General features: G+C 43.0%; 1 protein-coding gene across 1 annotated transcript in view; it reads left to right on the top strand.

The window, feature by feature from the left end:
- Positions 1-22909, top strand: part of DNER (delta/notch like EGF repeat containing) — a 339885-nt gene that overhangs the window by 220215 nt on the left and 96761 nt on the right. Inside the window, exon 7 of the mRNA XM_021076495.1 lies at positions 9525-9638. Coding sequence (XP_020932154.1) covers positions 9525-9638 — 114 coding nt within the window. The remainder of the gene's footprint in view (positions 1-9524; positions 9639-22909) is intronic.

Raw genomic sequence — 22909 nt, 5'->3', positions numbered from 1 at the left:
GGAGGCTTCTTGTTCTTTTTTTTTTTGGCTGCACCACGTCATGTGGAAGTCCCTAGGGACAGGATTGTTGAACTCATGCTGCAGCAGTGACCCAGACCGCTGCAGTGGCACTGCTGGATCCTTATGCTGCTGCGCCACAAGTGAACTCCCTGGAAGGCTTCTTAAAACTCGGATTGCTGGGCCCCACCCCAGAGTCTCTGAATCTCTTTGTCTGGGGTGATGCTGGTGGATTTGCACTTGGGGTAATAACTTCCCAGGTGATGCTGCAGCTGCTGGTCTGGGGCCCACCCTTGGAGAACCACTGTTCTCAACTGCCTATTGCAAACTGAGAGATGAAACAGTATTGGCATAATGCCTGGCAGTGTGAAAATTTCTAAGTTATTCATTTATTCAGAAATTTTAAGCCAGCTACAATGCGCCAGGCATGGTGGATATGCAGGCTATTGTGGGTTCCAGGGTGCACTTGATAGAAATGGCTTCTGCTGGTTGGAGTTGATCCCATTTATTTCAGCTGTCTTGGGAGTCAGGCGGGATCATTATCCCCATTTCACCCATGAGTGGATGAAGGTCAAAGTCAATCCTTTGATGCTCTTGCTCAGCTGATCATCCCGTCACCATCCCGGACGGCCCTGACTCTCCAAACCACTGTCCTTTCTACTGCGTCTCTTGCCTCTGTGCTTATTATGAGACGTGGTTACTTACCTCCCCCCCCCCCCCCAACAACCTCAGGGTTCTAACTCTGCTGCATGTCCGCTTTTTTTTTTCATGCTTTCCTTTCTATCGCATATTCCCATTTTAATTATATTTCATTAATTGCCTTTCACAGATGGGCCTTCTCTATCTTCCTTTCTTTGCCTTTGGTGTTTAAGTAATGCTTGCATTTGTTCAGATGTGTTTGTTTTTCCCCTGCCAGCAGATCTTTCTAGTTTTTTCTATTAAATAATTTCTGCCTTCCGACTTTGAAATAGGATGCCTCTGAGATTGACTGTCTTGATAGCGCACAGATTCCTGCTATTTACTGCTTGCTTCAGCATACTAATATTAGGCACTTCATCTCTGCAGCGGGCAGCTGAGGCCCCTGCCTGGCTGTTTTGATCCCCGAGGGCCCGAGCTGAGGCTGGTGGGCTTTGTCAGCGGCATCTAGCTTTCAGTACAAATCCAGCAGCTTCGCCTCACCGCACAGGCCAGGCTATTAAAAGACCAGGAACATTAAAAATAGCTCTCACCACAGTTCCCACCTTGGAAGCTTTCAAGACAGCTCTCCAAAGAAACAATTAGATTCTACCTCACAAAGGGACTGCAGAAGAGCCTTTTTATTTTAGTAGAGACATCAGAAAGTAAACATCATACACAAAAACTATTGTTGCAGAGAAGGAGAATGTTTAGAAAAACAACTGATCCATTGCCTTGTTTTTTAATTGTCGGACTCATTTTGCCACTTTGTTTAACGCCTGGCATAATTTGCCCTTGAGCTCAAAGGTTTCCTTTTATTTGAGCAGCACATCCAGTACCTAGTGACTGGGGTGCGGAGGGGCACAGTTATTTTGTAACATTGCTGACAATCAAAAGATATCATTAGGATGTAGTTTTCAACAAACCATTCCCATAGTCACAGGGAAACAGCTATTTCTCTCTTTATATACTGGTACATTTTAATTGTATTTTGTAATTAAATATAACTAAATGTTGAATAGTATAAAATTAAATACTTCCAGTCTAAGTTAGACCCAGTGTAATCTGGTAATGCACCCATTGCATGGATGAGTCAGTTCAGTGCATTTCCTTAAAGCTGCCTGGTCACTTTCATCATCCGACCAACTTCCCTCAGCACCTGTTCTTTGTTTCATCATTTCTCACGGTCACACTGCCTTCGCGGCACTACCACTATGCCTCAGTTTAGATCTTTCTCCATCATCCCATATGTCCTTGAAAGGCATCCTTATTGTATAGATATGTAAATACATTAAAATACATACAAACATATATCCCAAGACACGACTTTACTTACATCCTTTTTGTTATACAAGAATGGTCTCCAAAGAGACAGTGAAACCTCTGGGATTCCTTATAAGAGCTTAGTATTTCCAATAGCATCTATCTTTGAAGCAATTACTCTACTTATGAATTGAATTATAAGTTCCTGAGGACCTTAAAGTTTTTAGAGTCAAATAAAGACTGTTTATTTTAACACAGTTGATTTAAAAATGGTCCTGAACTTGCTAGCAGTTCTAAAATATTCCTAAGGATTCTGATTTTTTTTTATCATTTGTTTATATATATATTTTTCTGCTGTACAGCATGGTGACCCAGTTACACAGACATGTATACACTCTTTTTTCTCACATTAAGTGTTCCATCATAAGTGACTAGACAGAGTCCCCAGTGCTACGCAGTAGGATCCCATTGCTCATCCATCCCGAAGGCAACATTCAGCATCTCTTTACCCCAGGCTCCCAGTCCCTCCCACTCCCTCCCCTTCCCCCTTGGCAACCACAAGTCTATTCTCCAAGTCCATGATTTTCTTTGGAATCAACCCAAATGTCCAATGATAGATGATTGGATTAGGAAGATGTGGTATATATACACAATGGAATACTACTCAGCCATTAAAAAGGGCAAAATAATAACATTTGCAGCAACATGGATGGAAATAGAGATGCTCATCCTGAGTGAAGGAAGTCAAAAAGAGAAAGACAAATACCATATGATATCACTTATATCTGAAATCTAATATATGGCATAAAGGAACCCTTCCACAGGATTCTGATTTTTTAAAGTGTTCTGATGGTGCTATTTCCCTGATTTGTGAAGGATCAGTGTCTAAGGGCAGATTAGAGGCTGTGGGATAAAAGTAAGGGTTTTTAGTCCAAAGGACCGAGGTCTTATTGGCCTACACTGGGGTTTTTCAGATCTGGCGTTAGCAACATTGGGGCTGAATCATTCCTTGTTGTAGAGGACTGTCTTGTGTATTGTAGGATGTTTAGTAGCATCTCTGGCGTCTGTCCAACTAGAGGCCAGAAGCATCCCCAGGGGCGTGACTGTAAATGTCTCTGGAGTTGTCAGATGTCCCCTGGGGGAGAGTCCCCTGGTGGACAGTCACTGCCCTAAGGAATTAAATTGGGAGTTCCTGTCGTGGCTCAGTAGTTAATGAACCCAGCTACTATCCCTGAGGATGCAGGTTCGATTCCTGGCCTTGCTCAGCGGATTAAGGATCTGGTGTTGCCATGAGCTGTGGTGTAGGTTGCAGATGTACCTCGGATCCTGTGCTGCTGTGGCTGTGGTGTAGACTGGCAGCTGAAGCTGCAATTCGACCCCTAGACTGGGAACCTCCATATGTCCCAGTGGCCCAAAAGAAAAAGACAAAAAAAAAAAAAGAAAGAAAAAAAAAAGAAAAAGGAATTAAACTAGGATAAGGGCTTTGGCAGGAGAAAGGAGTTCTATTTGCAGATCTGTTGATGCCCTATTGCAGGGACCTGTGGAAGGTGCTGAATGCTAGTTGGAGAAGCAAGACTGAAGTTCAGAAGAGGGTCAGCGAAGTTCCCATCCCAGTCTAGCTGCAGGGGAGAGGGGCCCTTTCGGGGGGCAGCTGCTCCATTGCAGTTTCCCAGACTGGAAGTGCAGACCGTGGCAGAGCATAAAGTGATGTGAGATAACACATTTTTGAGATACATTTTTTTTGATAGTCATGCATTTATTTTAATGTGCATTAGGAAAAAGAATAACTAGCACATTTCACTCATGCTGTTCTAGGCATTATTGCTTAGGGAGAAGCCAAATCTAAATTGAAAGATATAGTCGAAGTAAAGGCAAAAGCTTTAAGCGGGTTGGTTCATTGGTGCCAGGAAATGTTCAAGTGCTAAGGATTCAGTGATTAACAAGACAAAGTCCTGATTCTCAAGGAGTTTATGTTCTCAAAAGGGAACCAGGATTTCTTGCTTGTGGTGAAGCGGGTTAAGGATCTGACTGCAGGGGTTCAGGTCTGTGCAGAGGTACGGGTTTGATCCCTGGCCCAGGGCAGTGTGTTGGCGATCTGGCACTGCTGCAGCTGTGGCTCAGATTCCATCCCTGGCCCAGGAACTTCCATATGCTTTATTATCCCTAGATAACTTGGGCATATGTCCAGACAAAACTTTCATTCAAAAAGATACATGCACCCGGCATATGTCCAGACAAAACTTTCATTCAAAAAGATACATGCACCCCATGTTCATTTTTTTTTGTCTCTTTCTTATTTATTTATTTATTTTTAAATTGTTACTTCCCCAATACAATTTTTTTTCCTACTGTACAGCATGGTGACCCAGTTACACACACATGTACACATTCTATCTTCTCACATTATCATGCTCCATCATAAGTGACCAGACATAGTTCCCAGTGTTACACAGTAGGATCTCATTGCTAATCCATTCCAAACCCTTATGTTCATCGCAGCGCTATTCGCAGTAGTGAAGACATGGAAATAATCTAACTGTCCATCAGGTGCAGCCAAGAAGAAGAAGAGGAAGAAGAAGAAGGAAGGGGAAAAAAAGTCAGATAGCGATAAATATGTTGTAATCGACCATGCAGGAACCCTGGCGGGACCACTGGAGGCTCCAGGGACAAAGCCTTTTTCCCATGGGGTCACCTTCCAGGTGGGGGCAGTAACCTGTATCAGTGTGTGTTGTCGAGCAGAGATAAGTGGCTATGATGAAGACGTGGGGAGGGCAAGGGGCACAAGGTCTGAGCAGGTGATTTCTGAGTGGAACCTGACTAATGGGAGGCACCAGCCACGGAAGGGCACAGGGTCAATGGGAACAGCCGGTGCAAAGTGACAATGGGACAGTAGGGCTGAGGTTTTGATGTCCTAGAGTGGCTATTAGCCATAGGGAAGACTATCTGGAATTATCTTTGTGTTTTTTTTTCCTTACACAAATTAAACTTATAAATCATAGTGATTCTCAAGACCCGTTAAACATCTCAGAGTGTGCTGCTGTATCCCTGTCTCTTAACGTCCATCAAAAATAATCAATCACTCCACTAAACGTTTTAATTGGAATCCTAAGTCTGGCAGATGCTCTCATGCACCACATTTCCCCCACTGTGCCCCCTTCTTTGCACACCAACATGCTCAGATCAGCCTAAGCCAGATGCCAACTGGCAGTTACAGGGCTCAGATGTCTGAGATGGAGTTATTTCTAGGTTAAAAGACTCATCCTACTAAGGGAAGAGCTTTATTAACTTGGGCATGTAGCCAGACAAAACTGTAATTCATGCACCCCTATGTTAGTTGTAACACATTCACAGTAGTCAAGACGTGGAAACAATCTAAGTGTCCATGGACAGATGACTGGATTAAGAAGATGTGGTACATATACACGATGGAATACTGCTCAGCCATAAAAAAGAATGCAATAATGCCATTTGCAGCAACATGGATGCAACTAGAGATTCTCATACTAAGTGATGATGTAAGTCAAAAAGAGAAAGACAAATACCACATATATCACTTACATGTGGAATCTAAAGTATAGCACAAATGAAGCCATCTACAGAACAGAAACAGGCTCAAAGACACAGAGAACAGACTAGAGGTTGCCAAGGGGAAGGAGGAAGGAGTTTGGGGTTGGTAGATGCAAACACTTTAGAATGGATAAGCAATGAAGTCCTGCTTTACAACATAGGGAACCATATCCAATCTCTTGGGATAGAACATGATGGGACATAGTGGGCGTGAAAGAATGTGTATATATGTGTATGACTGGGTCACTCTGCTGTGCAGCAGAAGTTGGCATGACACTGTAAATCAACTATATTTTAATAAAACAAAGAACAAAGGAAAAACCCCACAAAGATACATGCACCCAAATAGGGATGGGAAGTTGGGAGGTACAAACTATTGCATGTAAGATAGGTTTAAGGATGTCTTGTACGATACTGGAAATATAGCCAATATTTTGTAATAACTGTAAATGGAAAGTAATCTTTTAAAATTGGCTAAAATGTTTTTAAAATTTAAATAAATAAATAAAAGCAGGATATGACACCCCCCTCCCCCCAAAAAAAGGAACGGAAGAAAAAGAAAGCTAGTTAGAGGAAAAAAAAAAAAAAAAAGATTTGGTGCTCAGAGGACCAGGGTTGTTTCTGGGAGAGAGATTTTCGGCTTAGAAGACCTGGGCATACAGGGCAATTCTCTTCGTGCCAAAGATGAGTACACACAGGGGCCATCCGCTTCCTTACTGTCTCCAACTACAGTAAACGCTGGTCTGGACTCTCCACGTGACGCTGTCACTGCTTTGGTAGGATAAAGAAGTGTCATTCATGGTTAGTATAGGCACTTCGGTCCCCAGAAAGAGACTAGATTTTAGCAAGATGGAAGGAAGAACCCAGGTAAAGCTTTAATGGTCTTTTCTCATTTAAATTCCTACCAATCACTCATTTAGTCATGACACTGTAGTTATGACATCAAATTAAAAAACGATGATGCAGGAAGGGAGTTTATAAGCCTTAAGTATCCGGCTCAGGGTATTATGTATAGCTCAGTGTCAATGATTTGTCTGACGACTGCTGTCAAGTCTGTGCTCTCTGGGGTCTATGAGATGACTCACTGATGTTTAAGAGCCCCTCACGTCAGCTCCAGGATGCTCCTGGTCCCTTGCCCTCTGCCTCTTCTCTCCCAGAGCTGGCATCAGTTGGCCAGTGAGAGCCATGCAGGCAGGGGTGGTACTCCTGGAACTTCCAACTCGCCACTCACTTGAGGCCAGTACTGATACCTGGCCCTGCTTGGGCAAGTTTCAGGTCCTGAACTTCAGCTCAGTAGATCCACAGGCTGGTTATTGCCCACAACTGACCAACTGGCCGCCTGCAGCTAAGGATGCTGGGTAATCCCTTGATCCTATAATCCCAGCCCTGCCTCTCTCTCGCCCCTCCCACCCTCCTCCACTGTTGGTTTTCAGCTCTAGTTACACTGAACTCATGGACATGCCAATATAGGTATACTTTGCAGTCTAGCTAATTACACAGGGTCTTTTTCTTTATAGTTTCATGTTCCCCATATTTTAAAAAGCTTCAAGATAATACTTTTAAAGCTCAGAAGGAAAAAGCAATGATACAGTGGCTCATCCTTGACCTGCATTCCTCACTGGGGAGGAGTATTGGCGTTTGAGTGAGAAAACTGTGTTATGCTGGACCATCTCAGGCAATGCTGGGCTTCAGCATCTCCATCACTGAATGCCAGTGTGACCCCCAGATCATTATGACAATCCCAAACACCCCCATTAAACATGGATTATCCTCTTAGATTGAAATCTTACTCAACTTGTGTACAATGCCAGAGCATTGAACAGCACCGAAGATTCACCTTGCATCTAGGTTTAATTCAGTAATAGATCTATTCCATAAGACCAATTAAAGGCATGGGAAGATTTGGGTATTTTCAGACAATACGCAAAAGAAATTGTGTATTGGTTCTTAAAAGAAATTGTTATACTAATAAATAGGGTTTAGAGCGTTTAATTAAACTTATAAATGGGACCAAGCCGTAGTCAAGGAGACCATTAGAAGTAATCTTTTCAAAATCGCCTTTAGTGAAGGATGCGTAATGAAGATTTTATCAGTGAAATGAAATTTTCTTTAAGATACCTTTCATAGGGATGCTATGAAAATAGGAGGCTGGATGAAATTAAATGGACAAAATGTTAATAATTCTGAATTTAGAAATTTTATTTGAAAATATATTAACATAAAGTTATCATATTAAGATAGTCCGTTCTGAATTTTGAAATAGCTTTTTGTTCTGGTGTTTGGATTTCTAGTTTACACGATGATTGTGTGCTTTTCATGCTCACAAATTGCTAGCGTCCCCTAGAATGTTTTAAAGCACAGAAGGAAGAGTAGGATCGCAAACAAGTGCCTGCACACGGGCAGTCTATCATGTAGACTAGTTTGGTGGGTAATTGAACCTCAGGCAAATCATCTTTCTCCTAACATCATTGACTTATTTTTGCAAATCTAAAATACAAGTGCTAATTACAGGCTTTCAAAACTAATAATTCAGAAAGACAAGCTTTTATGTACTTTACAAGTACATCCTGGAAAGATATAAAATGTTACAGTATGATTGTAGTTTTGCAGGAAATAACTGTGCATAAACATTTCTATTAGGCATTATCTCCAGAGTATTAATAATTCTGTCATTCAAATAACATAACCAAGGGCAACTTTCTTTCTCTTTCTATTTTAAGTCTTGTATTTTCCAAATTTTCTTTCTTAATCCTTCTCCACTTAACACTGAAAAACATAATTGCATGTTATTTTTTAAACTTGCCATCCTGGAGGGCTTTTTTTTCAAAGTTAAAATATTTGGAATTTATTTAAGACTTCTTGGCTGCCAGGGTATTCCAGTGGATTCAGGTTCTTATCTTCTCATCACATGTATGTGGTTCTTATCCAACAAAATCACCATTAGAGACTTGCTTCACAGAGAAAATGTACTGGATGGGTTTGTACTTCAAATTAAAGTTACAATGAATATATTAATGTGCTTAATATTATATGTGTCTCTACCTCTTTATCTTTAAAATGAATAGGGCATATATTGATATTATTATATTATACATTAAAAAATTTAATACCTACCTAGAAATTTTCCCTTTTTTTTTTTAAATGGCTGCACCTGTCCATATGGAGGTTCCCAGGCTAGGGGTCAAATCAGAGCTTCAGCTGAGGCCTACACCACAGCCACAGCAACACCAGATCTGAGCTGCATCTGCCACCAGTGCCAAAGCTTGTGGCAATGCTGGATCCTTAATCCCCTGAGTGAGGCCAGAGAGGGAACCCACATCCTCATATATCCCTAACCCTCTGAGCTGTATTGGGAAGTCCCTCCTTGTGGGTTTTTTAATACGTACTGGGATGACCTTGGGCCATTATCTCAGGGGTCACTCAGGAAATTGTAGAGCCTCTCTTCCCTATGTCAGGAAGAAGCTATAAGAGGGTCAGTGGTGTTCAGTTTCAGCTTCCAAAGCTTCTGACTAGTATTTCAAAATAAAAATGCAGAGCTAATGCTAGAAAAAAGAAGTATCTCTTTGCAATAAAGATTTTTGCAGGAGTTCCCGTCGTGGCGCAGTGGTTAGTGAATCCGACTAGGAACCATGAGGTTGCGGGTTCAATCCCTGCCCTTGCTCAGTGGGTTGGTGATCTGGCGTTGCCGTGAGCTGTGGTGTGGGTTGCAGACGCGGCTCGGATCCCACGTTGCTGTGGCTCTGGCGTAGGCTGGCAGCTACAGTTCCGATTGGACCCCTAGCCTGGGAACCTCCATATGCAAAAAAAATTTTTTTGCAAAGCAAGTGACTTTTGAACTTTTATTCCAAACTGCTCTGATTGTCTTTGATTGCAAAATCAAATTAGACTGGGGAGGCCTGGGAGACCAGCTTAAGGCTGCTGCCTTGGTTGGATGGGTAACCGTTGACTTCATCGATTCATGAGACGGCTCATCATCGTTTTGGAATAAAATATTTTATGAATCTCTCTTTTGTTTTGTTCAGGTTATACTGGAGAGCTTTGCCAGTCCAAGATTGACTATTGTGTCCTAGACCCTTGCAGAAATGGAGCAACATGCATTTCTCATCTCAGTGGATTCACCTGCCAGTGTCCAGAAGGTAAATGTTATTATCCCAGGAATAACTTTCATTTTCTACTTTAGATCATACACTAACTTAATGACCTTCGTACTTCAACTTTCTGAAAGGCTGTACTCAAGAGTACCTCCTGTTTTGTTCCATTTATCAAAGAAGGTCTAAGATGGTCTTTTTTAAAAAGCTCTGTGTTAGAATAGCTAGGGAATTATGTCTGAATATTAGACATAATCTCAAAATTCCTGCGATTTTCATTTATACATTAAAAGTGAATAACTATAGTAAAGTGGCCATTGTTTCGAATGGCCAATTTCACTGAAGATTCCTATTTTTTAAATTATGCATGTGGTTTTTGATACCAGTTTACATAAAAATTTTGAACATAAAGTTCATCTGCTTTTGTTTTAAATCAACTTCATAACATCTTAGAGACATCTAGTCACCTGGAAAGCCACATCTTTAGAGCTACTTTTATTTACTGTTTTCAGTTTCATCTGAAAGTTAGTTTTACTTAAAGAAACAGGCAGATAATCCCAGCTACGGAGCTGGTGTTCAAGGAATGATTTTTGTGCTTCCGGGAAGTTTTGTTCCCATTTCTGCTTGTAAGGATGTTATGGAAAGGATTACTTTAAACTGTTAAGATTGTACGAATAATATCATATTAGAGGTGTTTATTCCCCTGCTAAAAGCAGCAGATAAGCCCCTGATCCACAGAAGTGACATTGACAAGCATAGAGGAGGCTGACAGCCTCTGCAGAGATTAAATGTAGGGTCTGTAAGTGTAGGCAAATATCTCTGTACTCAAAATTACCTAACCTGCCCCTGGCTGAGAGGCTGGAGGGGGCAGTGGTAAAAGGCCAGTGACCTCCCAGGTATGCCCGGGGCTGGGTGTTGCCAGAAGCAGCAACCCTGCAATCGGAGGGGCCTCACACTCTTTTGTATCTTGAAGCCTAAATGTCAGCTAAGGAAGTGACTTTTGTGCCCTGGCTTCCGCTCTTCTGGGCAGGGGCAGGAACAGGTGGCTGTGACTGCGGGCTGCCTGGTTATCCTCCAGCTGTGTGTGCTGGTGATGGATGTGGTTACCATGACGATGGAGTTACATGTACTGGCCCATCTCCAATCTTCACTTGAGTGTCTTAAACAAATGGGGAAACCGGAAACATTGGCAGGTGGATGACTGAGCCAGCAACACCCATCAGCTCCTCATCCAGAGCACTGGGCAATTTTTTGCAGCTTTGCCATACGCTGGGTTACTCGATTGCCACCTAACTCTGGTTGTAGGCTGTGCTTAGAGTCAAGGGCAGACTTCAGGGTCGCCAGCTGATTGACTGCTGGCAAATCACTAATTCCCCTTCCCTGCCTGATCCTCCTTTTCCATTTCTAGTGAATGTGGGTGACGAGGATGCTGCTTCCCACACAGGGCCATTCTGGGATCGAATGGGATTTGCGGGAAAGTGCTTGGAAAACTCTGAAGTGCTTTATTACCATAGCTTTGATTGCAACCAGAAAGTTAAAATGTTACACTGGAGGTTCTGAGAGGTAGGACTCCCACAGAGTCACTCTGGGCATAAAGGATAAGGCCCTGGGAACAGAACCCAGGAATTTTATGTTCATGCAGGCTCCGTTTTTCTAGTTAATAAGGATGTGCCAAGCACATCCTACGTACCAGTCACAGGGCTGGGCCCTCGGCTGCAGGGTCGGCAGAGCTGAGATGGCCCCTCCTGGATGCAGACATAGATAAGTCCATAGTTACCAGCAGGAATGGGTGCCTTGAAGATGCACAACCACAAGGATCTGCATAGCCCGGGGGACCCAGGAGAGTAGCCCACATGCGAGACGCTGAGTAAGGAGCAAGAGGAGGATGCTGGAGATGAGGGTGTCAGCAAGGAGCGCAGGGAAAGGGGAAGAAAGTAGGTGATGAGGGCTGAGCCCTCAGGGCTTCCCAGGGCTTTGTGGGTGGGGGTGGGCCAGGCCATCTTCATCCCAGAGAGGGGACATCTAAGGCTTGAGTTGGAGCCCGTTCTGCCTCTTGCTTGCCAACTCCATCCCACGGGCAAGTGAGGTCACACTTCTCTATATCTCCGTTTTTTAATCTGTAAAAAGGGGGCAATGATAACGCCCACTTCCTAGGGTCCGCAAGGATTAAATGAGAAGATGCTTAGATAAAGTGCTTTACACACGGCCCGGCTAAGTGCTCAGTAAGCATTAGCCACCTTTTCGTGGTTGTTTTCCTAATAATGATGACTATTAAACCACTGAAAAATTTAAACAGGAACATGTAATTTACCTTCTGGAGCAGTGTGGGATGTAGACTGGAGAAAGACAAGAGTGGGAATGAGGAAAAGTTTGGGGGACAGGTGAGGTCTGGGAAATGGATGTTGACTGCTGGAAAGAGAAGGTAGAATGTGGAAGGGAGAGGGGGCTGATGGATTTGGAAGAATCCCCAAACTGGGAGGGAGAACAGAGGGGCCTGGGGATGAATGGGATCAGAGGGTGAGGGAGAGTGAGGTGGCAAGTTTGTGACTCCTGGTACTTCACAACTGGTTGTGCCATTCGTGGAGAAAAAGAAACGGGGAGGAGAAGTGTTCCATTTTGGACATGTTGAGTGTGACATTCTGGTGGAGGTGGCAGCCGGGCAGGTGCTGTGAGTCTGGAAGTGAGCGGGGACGTCTGAGCCAAGTCTATGCACAGAGACCTTGGTCCGTGGATTGTAATTAAACCTGGGTTCCTACGCTGTTGTCTAGGGACCTTCTCCCCAGCCAGTCGCCTCTCAGTTCCTCCAAGCTGTCTTGGTAAAGCCTAGAGATGTGACAATCTAGAACTGAAATGATGGAGGTGAATTTCCCAGCGAGTCTTGCGTCCAGAAGGGAACCTTCATGGAACGGTGACCGGGGAAAGGGGCTGCAGTTACAATTCAGGAAGAATGCGTGGCGATGTTTTGAAAGCTCTTCACAGGGGCATTTTTAAAGCAGCCCCTCCCACCGACCTGTTCTTACTTAGGTTGCTGTAGAAACTAACATTTATAGAGCACCTTGCTTTTAAGAAAAAAAGCCTGCGTCTCCAAGGAGCCTTCTGAATCAGCTGTGAAAATAAGTGTGAAAGTGTTTCAAGTTCACACGATGTTGTGGCGTTCTGAGCCAGCACTTGACCCTTGACCCTTGACCCTTGTATGCCTCCCTTTCTTTCTACCCCCAACCCTCCCCAACCCACTGAGTAACGTTTTTGAATGTTTGCTTTGTATGTATGTATTTACATAGTTTTTTTTTTTTGCGCAAAGCCATTTAAAAGTAAATTAAGTAAATTACAGGCGTCATGACGTTTTATCCCCAAATAAATCAATTTGTGTTTTCTGAGAATTAAGGACATTCTTGATATGTACAATACCATTTTCATACCTAGGGAAATTAGTAGTTATTTTCTAATATTATGTGCTATCAGCCTCATTTTCATTTGTTCCTTTGCATGTTTGTGTTGATTCTGTCTGCCCCTGCCTCCTTGATATTCTTGGAGGGTGAGAAATTCATTTTATTCATCTGTCTCTCACCAACTTCCAATACTTTCTCACAGAGCTTTTAGTTCCATTGTTTGTGTTCATAGGAGGTTAATAAATACTTGTTAAATAAATTTATTATAAAAGTGAACACTTTGGTAGCACTCACTATGTTTAATATGTCATTTGATCCCCACAGCAATCTTATGAAGAAAATGCTATGAACATTTCCATTGAACAGATTGGGAAATTGGGGTATGAGAGGGTAAATTACGTGCCTGAGATCCCAGAGCTAGAAATGTAAACCCAGGCAACTTGAAACTAGCATTCTCAACCCTTGGCCTATAGCATCTCTAATGTATTCTTTAAAATAAATTTTATTTTGTTTATTTTAAACAATCTCTGTAACCATGGTGATGAGTAAAATAAGTGCAAAGTTTGCCGGGTTCTAAAACAGACCTCATGACACTTCATGACAGTCCATGTCTGAAAAAAGCTATAAAAAAGTTTTTTTCATGTATATATATATTTTTGTAAGCACAGTGAAATCCTTTTACGACAATCCCCCCAGTCCAGAAAACTATTCAAACTGGATTTTCCCTCTGGATAGTGCTTTCAACACTGCTCGTTCACATCCTGGCTCTTTGCTGTCCTTTTCATCTTCTTCTGATTTCCTTGAAGGATCCTTTTCTACCTGATCCAAGCTGACACCTTGGAGGTTGAATCCCTTCCTGGGTACTGGTCTTTTTGACTCGTGCCTTCTTTTAGCCTCTCTCCAAAAGTTCAAGGTCATGCAGGTGCGAGAGACAGACTGTGTAATAATTTTCACATGAGTTCTCCTTCCTGAAGATGTCCGATCTTCTCCTACACTTCGATTTTTATCCTTCATCAAAAAGCCTTGTCTTTTCTTTGACTCCACTTAATTTTCACTGGGTCCATATTTAAAAAGTGCAGTTTCAGATCCTGGTTAGAGTGGGGGTGATAAGAAACACAGATGAAATTGCCATGGGTGTTTTCTTATGTTGAACTTATTGAATGATAACAACCGAGAGAAGTCATTAGGAGCTGGTTCTAATGCCTCTGTATACTCTCTTTTCATTGATATTTTCTTTATATTTGGTTTAGAGCTTTGAGGTCCTTAATATGTAAACTCAATGCATTTTAAATCTGAGGAGGTCTAATCATAGATACTTCCTATCACTGCCTATTGATATTTAAATATGTATATTTAACTATATGAGTATATTTAAATGCATATGAGTATTACTGTCTAGTCATTATCTTTGCTTCATTATCTCATGTTTAATCTTTTTTCTTTGGGAATTTGAAGTAGAATAAAGAATAGAAAGAAATCAGTAATGATGAAAACATTCAGCAGTAAAGCACATTTGTTGGTTCTGCTTGTGTGACCATTTATATCTGATGGCATGACTCAGAATCTCATCCCCTTCCTGGCATCTACCTATGAGAAGGTGTGTAGTAATTAGAAATGAAGTGAGAATATGGGGCTTCATGACTGTTTTAAGGAAATATTATTTTAGCCAATGTATTTTAAAAACATAAATGTAAAGACAACTTTTTCTGATGTGACATCCTTGGGTAGAATTACAGATAAATAGAATTTATAGTAATGGCTCTTTCACTGTAATTATGATCGCAAGTTTTGCAACCAGGCAGAGGAACTCACATTTTTCAGTCCTCTAATTCTCAGAATGCAACATTGGATCCACTGTGAGACATATAGCTCTTGAAACTTGAAAACTACATTGCAAAGTGTGGAGAGCTTCTGTGGCCTGAAGATCATACCTGAGTCTAGGCCTGATGTTGAGTGGGAGGGTGGAGTGGTTATGAATGTGGGTTTTGGGGGTCATACTGCTTGGGTTTGAGGTCAGGACCCACTTCTTTGATAGCTCTTTGCTTCTCTAAAGCTCACTTTCCTCATTTAGAAAAGGGGAATGATACTAGTATACCCTTCAGCAGATGATTAGAAGAACAGAAAGAGCCCTGAAAGCCCTTACCACTGTGCTTGGCAAATAGTAAATGCTGCACAAGTATTAGTTATGGTGATGATGGTGATGGTGATGGTGGCGATGGTGGTGATGATGATGATGGTGGTGGTGATGGTGGTGATGGTGGTGATGGTAATGGTGATGGTGATGATGGTGGTGATGATGGTGGTGATGATGGTGGTAATGGTGATGGTGGTAATGGTGATGGTGGTGGTGGTGGTGGTGGTGGTGGTAATGGTGATGATGGTAATGGTGATGGTGGTGGTGGTGATGGTGGTGGTGGTGGTGGTGGTGGTGATGGTGATGGTGGTGGTGGTGGTGGTGATGGTGGTGGTGGTGATGGTGGTGGTGGTGGTGATGGTGGTGGTGGTGATGGTAGTAATGGTGATGATGGTGGTGGTGGTGGTGATGGTGGTGGTGGTGATGGTGATGGTGGTGATGGTGATGGTGGTAATGGTGATGGTGGTGATGGTGGTGGTGGTGGTGGTGGTGATGGTGGTGATGGTGGTGGTGGTGATGGTGATGGTGGTGATGGTGATGGTGGTGGTGGTGGTGGTGGTGGTAATGGTGATGATGGTAATGGTGATGGTGGTGGTGGTGGTGGTGGTGGTGATGGTGGTGGTGGTGGTGGTGGTGGTGGTGGTGGTAATGGTGGTGATGGTGATGGTGGTAATGGTGATGGTGGTAATGGTGATGGTGGTGGTGGTGGTGGTGGTGGTAATGGTGATGATGGTGATGGTGATGGTGGTGGTGGTGATGGTGGTGGTGGTGATGGTGGTGGTGGTGGTGGTGGTGATGGTGGTAATGGTGATGGTGATGGTGGTAATGGTGATGGTGGTGGTGGTGGTGGTGGTGGTGGTGGTGATGGTGATGGTGATGGTGGTGGTGGTGGTGGTGGTGATGGTAGTGGTGGTAATGGTGATGATGGTAATGGTGATGGTGATGATGGTAATGGTGGTGGTGGTGATGGTGGTGGTGGTGGTGGTGGTGGTGATGGTGATGGTGATGGTGGTGGTGGTGGTGATGGTAGTGGTGGTAATGGTGATGATGGTAATGGTGATGGTGATGATGGTGGTGATGATGGTGATGATGAATTTAGCTATATTATCTTGGGTGAGATAACATGTCAATTTTATCTCTTCCAGCCTTGTTACCTTCTTGTAAAATAGTTCACTATTACCTTTAAGTGTCCCTGATCCTAAGTCTTTGATTCAAATATATCAGATTAAGAGCCCCCTGTTGAGGCAATAAATCCATCTTGTTGTTTCAAGTAATGTTTATAGAGAAAAGTTTCAGAATCTCTAAGCAACTCTAAGGAAAGCCTGAGTCTAAAACTAAATGTCGGCCCAAAGGCCCTGGAGGTTGAATCCCATTGCAGCATGCTCCAAGGGTTTATCCAAGCTATTTTTGTTTTTCTACATTTTATAGCCTTGAGTAATCTAGCCGTATAAATCCTTTTGTCCAACTCAAATGTCAGTGGTGATGCCTTTCATCTTAAAGGGATTTATAGGCAATAGCCACACATGTCATAAAAATTATCTCTGAGATAATGTGTATTGTTCAGAAAGTGGGCATGTTACCCAATAAGGACTTAGGATTTATGTAGTTATGGGATCTGATCATTTTCCCCAATATCCTGAAATGTATGATTTGGTAAAGGTACTCTCTTAGGATCATATGAAACTGCGTGTATTTATTTAGGAAACGTGCAACATGTCCTCATAAAATACTATTCTTGTTAAGATCTGGCATTATCCCTAAATCACCACTTCATTTAGAAATCGTAGCAGCTGAGATCTTTGGAGTCCCAAGTGGTATATAGTTTCCCCTTTTGGAAACAAAGCAGGGTATTAAGACTTATTAAGTGTGAGTAAAATGTTATTTCTTTGGTGCATGCTGATTAATTTTTGATTTATAGGTAGGCTCATGTTTCTTTTTTGTCCTTTTCACTTTCTTTTTTCCCATACAGCACAGTTTCCCTAATACTGTTTAAAAAACACTGTGAGGCATTTTGTTGGCCCACCTCTCCCTTTAGCAGTGGGGACCAGCTGCAGTTCCTATAGTGAGTGAGGGATCCTACTCCTCATCTTTATCTCTGCTTTCCCTTTGGACTGTTCTGATGCTCAGTTTAGTGCTGGCAATTGGCACACGGAAGCTGTAGTGTGATGAGTGAGTGAAGAAATAAATAATGATATCTTGGTGCTTTTCTTTTTAAAAAGAGGTTGGATACACCTAAACAGGTCACCACAAATTCTTATTTCTTAAGGTGTGTGTCTAGATAGGCACAGGAAAAATAATTAGCATTAATTTAGGCAAACGCCTTGACTATCAACTGGTTCTCTCTTGGGGCTCATTGTAATCACAAGAGCACCAGCAGTAACAATAACAGCAGTGATAATATTGGCCCCTTATTGATTGGGTGCCTCCTATGCGTTAAGCACTGTTTGACACTTGAAGTTGTGATTCAACAAAACTTAGTAGTTAACAGTTGGGGCCCAAGCAGACTTGCTGCTTGAGTTTGATCTCTTGCCACTTGGTGACCTCAGGCAGGTAAACTGAAATCCCCTGTGCTTTATTTCTTGCATCTGTAGAGTGAGGGTGGTGTTAATATCTACCCAATGAGGTTGTTAGAGGAATTAAATGAGTAGGCAGTGTGTAGACAGTGCCTAGCATAGAATAAGTGATGAATGTGAGTGTCATTATATAATACCCACACCAGCTGTACAAAGCAGATTCCGAGGCTGTTGGTTCTGGTGGACCCAGGATACAAGCCCAGCTTTGTCTGTGGTCTCTCTGCTGCGCCCGGCTCTGTCCCTGGTCATGTTCGGCCATGCTGTTTGGGTGCATGTCTGCTCTTTCTCATGGGACTCGAGACTTGCTCAGGGCAGTGATGCTCGATTTTTGTAGCCCTAGACCACCTAGCCCTTAAGTACCTCTGAGCCATGTTGAATGGGTGACTGAGTGAGTATCTGGAAGCAGTAGCAGCAGTATCATTTCATAAGGGTGAAAACTGTAGCCAGGATGGATTAACCAGTGTTCACTAATGTAACCAGCTGACTTTTATCGGTTAGATGCATTGCCAGCTCAGTAAGGGCAGAGTGAGGGGGGCTTGGATCTCATCCTTTTACTTTTTGGGGCCCCATTCATCTATGATTTAGGGGTCACCCAGAGATATGGGCAGGATTCAGAATTTTGGGTCCCCTTCTCTGACTCTCTTCTTTCCTAGGACCTTCCTCATGCTTGTCCTGGGCTCCTTCCCAGGGTTCCCTTGGACAGAAAGAGCAAGGTTAATGCCAGTGTCTTGGTCTCCCTGTGCCATGGTCATGGCTGAGGATGCTGCAGGGGCTCCCCAGACATGAAACTCAGCCCGTGCTGGCTGCTGCTTCCACATTCTGACTCCTCTTTAAAACCTGCCTGCTTATATTCACTTTCAGAGCCATGAAGTAGTTGTAGGGTATTTTGGTGTGGAGTTTAGAGTTATCTGTGGGACAGTCTGTTTGTTCAGAGCTTACTTTTCCACTTCAGAAGCAGAATGCCCATGTAATTGTTCTTAATAGCAACAAAAATCCTTTCCAGTAGAAATTCAAATATCCTAGAAATAAATAGAGTTTTAATTTTTTCCTGCAGCAGATTTTATCTTCTTATACATATCCCTCCCTAGGCCACAACAATTGGAGGCAGCTAGGGTGAAATTTTTGTCTAACTTGGACCAAAATACCTTGTGGAACAGTCCTGGGTCTGATTCTAAACAATTCCGATCTAGGCTCTGACTCCTACAAGCATCTTCAAGTAGGACTCTCAGAAAGACCCAGGCCTCAGGGAAAACTGGGAAAGTAAAAGAAGGCTCATTCATTACTTCATCACATTCTGTTTTTGGTTCAATAAACTTTTCTTCTACTCATTTTTTCCAATCTAGTTCTCATCTTATGTGACCTAATATATTAAGAAAAGGTGGAGTTTCCACAGTGGTGCAGGGGGTTAAGAATCCTATTGCATCAGCTTGGGTCACTGCAGAGTTATGAGTTCAATCCCCAGCCCAGCACTGGATCTAGTGTTGCTGCAGCTGTGGTGTAGGTTGCAGCCGAAGCTTGGATTCAAGCTCTGGGCTGGGAACTTCCATATGCCCAGGGTGTGGCCATAAATAAATAAATAAATAAATAAATAAATAAATAAATGAAATGAAAGAAAAGGCAACTGGAAGTAGATATTTAGACTTCTCCTTACTTAATAGAGCCCCTTCCTGGAGGTTTTTTTCCCGCTGCTTTTCTTTTGAATTGCCCCAAGTATATCTGATTATAATTTTGATGAAGAATTTGTCATTTTTAGAGTCCCTTCCTCACTTTCAACCCCTGATAAGTCTGCACTTGGCAGTACTTCCGGTTACCTGAGCCAGGCCTTCCCATGCGATGATCTGCTCACCACTGACCACTGTCACCACGTTCGACTCTGACCCTCTTTTCTGTTACAGTCCAGGACTTTATATAATACTTTATGTAATTTTTATCATTTTTTCCTGATTATCCAAGAAATCTATGCTCTGATAAGCTCAAAGGAAAAAAAAAAACAAACCCTAATTCCATCCTCAAGAGAGGTCACTTTAAATTTTAGGTGAACATCTTAGAAGTCTTTCTTTTCTTTCTTTCTTTTTTTTTGCTTTCTTTCTTTCTTTTTTTTTTTTTTTTGCTTTTTAGGGCCACACTTGCGGCATACGGAAGTTCCCAGGCTAGGGGTCCAATCAGAGCTATAGCTGCCGGCCTACACCACAGCCACATCAATGCGGGATCCGAACTGCATCTGCGACCTACACCACAGCTCACGGCAATGCCAGATCCTTAACCCACGGTGCCAGGAATCAAACCTGCAATCTCATGGTTCCTAGTCAGACACGTTCCCGCTGCACCACGATGGGAACTCCTAAAGGCTTCTTTTTAGTCCACATTTTAGAAAACTGAAACTGGATCTTGCTGTGCATCCTCTTTTGTGATGAGTTTCTTTACATGAACGTTGTGGTCCAAACATTCTTCTGGGCCATTAATTATTTTTCTAAAGGGTTGTTATTAATGGCTGCATGTTATTCCATCATATGCATGAGGCACAAGGTGCTCCTTAGAGGACTTCATCATTTGCGTGCCATTTATTGATTTCCTGTCTGTGGCTGCTAACCCTAAGGGATCCAGGAGTGAACAGGACAGATGGGGCTCTGGCTCATGGGGCTTGTGGAATAATGGGTGTGAGGATGTGGCGGGGTTGGGTTTCGGTGAATGGGTGGTGGGGAAGGGTGGCTCCTCACCCGGATTAGGGGCTACGAGGAAAGTCAGGACGTGTTCCAAGGGAGCTGATGTTTCCACTGAGACCCCGGGAGAAGCCGCAGCAAGAAGACTCAGTGAGGGCTGTGGGTGGAGGAGAGAGCCTCCTGGGAAGAGAGAAGCAATAGCATGTGCAAGGCAGTGGAGAGGGAGGCAGGAGAGAGGGAGCGTGGCATATTTAGGGAACAAAAGAAGAAGTTCTGCAGAGCTATGATGCCAAATGTGATGGAGAGAAGATGAAGGCAAGAGACATGGTAGGAGCCAGCTCAGGCAGCCCTTTAAACACCATGATAAAATGATTGGACATCACTCAAGAGTAACACCATGGACAGTTTTAGCAGGGGAAGGGCAGAATTGCAGCATGTGGGAGGGATTCCCATGGCTGAAATGGGATGAGCATCGGAGAAACCTCTTAGGAATCTGTTGCTGTAAGTTAAGTGAGCCATCGTGGTGGATGAAGGAGGGTGGTACCTTGGAGACAGAGATATGTGCACAGACTGACTGTACAAGGAGGGGGAGGGGGCTGGCAGAGCACACCAGCTTTCAGGGTTTAGGCATCTCTTGTATGGAGGTCCTCTTGGGTGGTGAGCAGCTTTGAGAGCAGAAGATGGGACATGAATCCAAGGAGCTCATGGAATAGTTAGAAAGAAACGTGGAATAAACAAAAGTGAATCTGGGCATGGGAGGGAGAACTGGGCTGGAAAGGTCAGTTTGGGAAGTTTCTACTCAGAGGTCCTAATTTTAGCCACAGGCACCTGTGAGATCCAGGGAAGAACACGGCGGGAAGAGAAGAGGCACCAGGACAGCATGAGGAATGCCAGTTTTTAAGAATCACTGAGGAAATAGAGTCTGCAAGAGAGGCATCCATTCCCTTTTTATTTTAATTTTTTTTACTATTTTTTTTATCATCCCACAGAGAACATTTCATACATATTTTTTTATGCATTTGTTTATCCGTTTCCTTGGGACAAACTCCTGGAACTGGATCTACTTGTTTGAAGCCCTGACAGGGTTGTAATTGACACTTACAAACCAGGAGAACTTGTGGTCCAGTTGCAGAGGTGAGACCCAGCTAAAGAAATCCCAATCAAATAGAAAAAAACAAAAAACAGTCCTTATCTTGTGTTTGAAGTCTTTCAGAATTCTAGCAGGGTCTAAATTATATCTGACTCATAGACACACTCGTGAAGGCTCTTCTTGGTCGTTTGCCATTTCCTCAGACCACAGCTGTTTTTCCATGTTTGCCTTTCATTCCCCTTGCTCTTATTGTCCATTTGTGATTTTCAAGTATTACTGTATTTTTTATCAGGAGGATTGGCTAGGCTAGGTGGTAGCCTTTTGTCTTCCATATAAGGTAATTTTAGGGGAATCTCTGTATCTATTAAAAATCTTGATTTTTAAGTAACAAACAACTCAACTCAAAGAGTCTAGGGAGAAGAAAAAAGAGAGAGTATATTGGCTCATGTAACAAATATTCAGGATGAACTCAGGCATGGCTTGATCCAGGGGCTCAAATAATATCATCCAGCCTGAATCTTTTTTTCTCTCCAACAGTCTTATCTCTCCTTTCCTGTGTTGGGTCCATTCTCGGAATGGCTGGGGCAGAGTTTGTCTTCTCCCAATAAATCAAAAGCCATGAGGCTGGCCTGGATAGTTTTGAATGGAGACCTTAGCCCATCCCTGAACCACTCATTGTGGCCCTAGTACAGAATGCTTTGGCTGGCAAGGCCTTAGGCACAAGTCCCCCTTGGAACTGGCGTTTGGAGTCAGTTCTGTCTAAAGTATAAGGTCTGAGGAAAGAGGCATGTGAGTTGATGAAAGGAGCAAAATTGGTGCACAGTTGTCAAAATAAAGAACAATGGCGTGGGGGGGCATTAAAAATAGTAAATAAATACTGTAACAGTAGAGTGTGCTTTTATACTGTGGGCAAAGATGAAGTCTGTCTTGGTTGTGAGAAAAAGGCAATAATAAAAGTAAGTAGTAGTTTATGCGTTTTCCTTCTCTGTACCAAAGAGAAAGAAATGCTGTGGTTACCTGCAGAAAAAAAAAAAAAAAAACGCTGTGTAAAGGAAGGTGCATTCTTCTAAAAAAGAATCCTGACGGCATGCCACAGCTCAGTCCAATTAAGTTAGTATCTCCAGGTGGGGGCACCGGGCACGGAATTTCGTAGAGCTCTCCGTGGTTCCTGTGTAGCCAGGGTTGAGAGTCACTTGCTTGACGAGCAAAGTTACAGCTTTCCCTCGGGGATTAATTACACAGAGCAGCCTAAGGAAGTTTCTGTAAGGCCTTCTTTGCCAACAGAAGCCTTGACCTCCACAAGAAAGAGGATAATGGCTCTATGCCTGGGGTGGTCTTGATATTGTCCAGCCCAGCAATAGGGCCTAGCACCCCGCTGATGTTCTTTGTGTGGAAGAAGAAGCCACATGGCACCAGGTCTTTCTTCTTTTTTTTTTTTTTAGGGCTGTACCTGCGGCATATGGAGGTTCTCAG

Source organism: Sus scrofa, chromosome 15 (genome assembly GCF_000003025.6).
Source record: "Sus scrofa isolate TJ Tabasco breed Duroc chromosome 15, Sscrofa11.1, whole genome shotgun sequence".
NCBI classification, from domain to species: Eukaryota; Metazoa; Chordata; class Mammalia; order Artiodactyla; family Suidae; genus Sus; species Sus scrofa.
The sequence above is the reverse complement of the archived record's forward strand: the minus strand, read 5'-3'. Positions and strand labels throughout refer to the sequence as shown.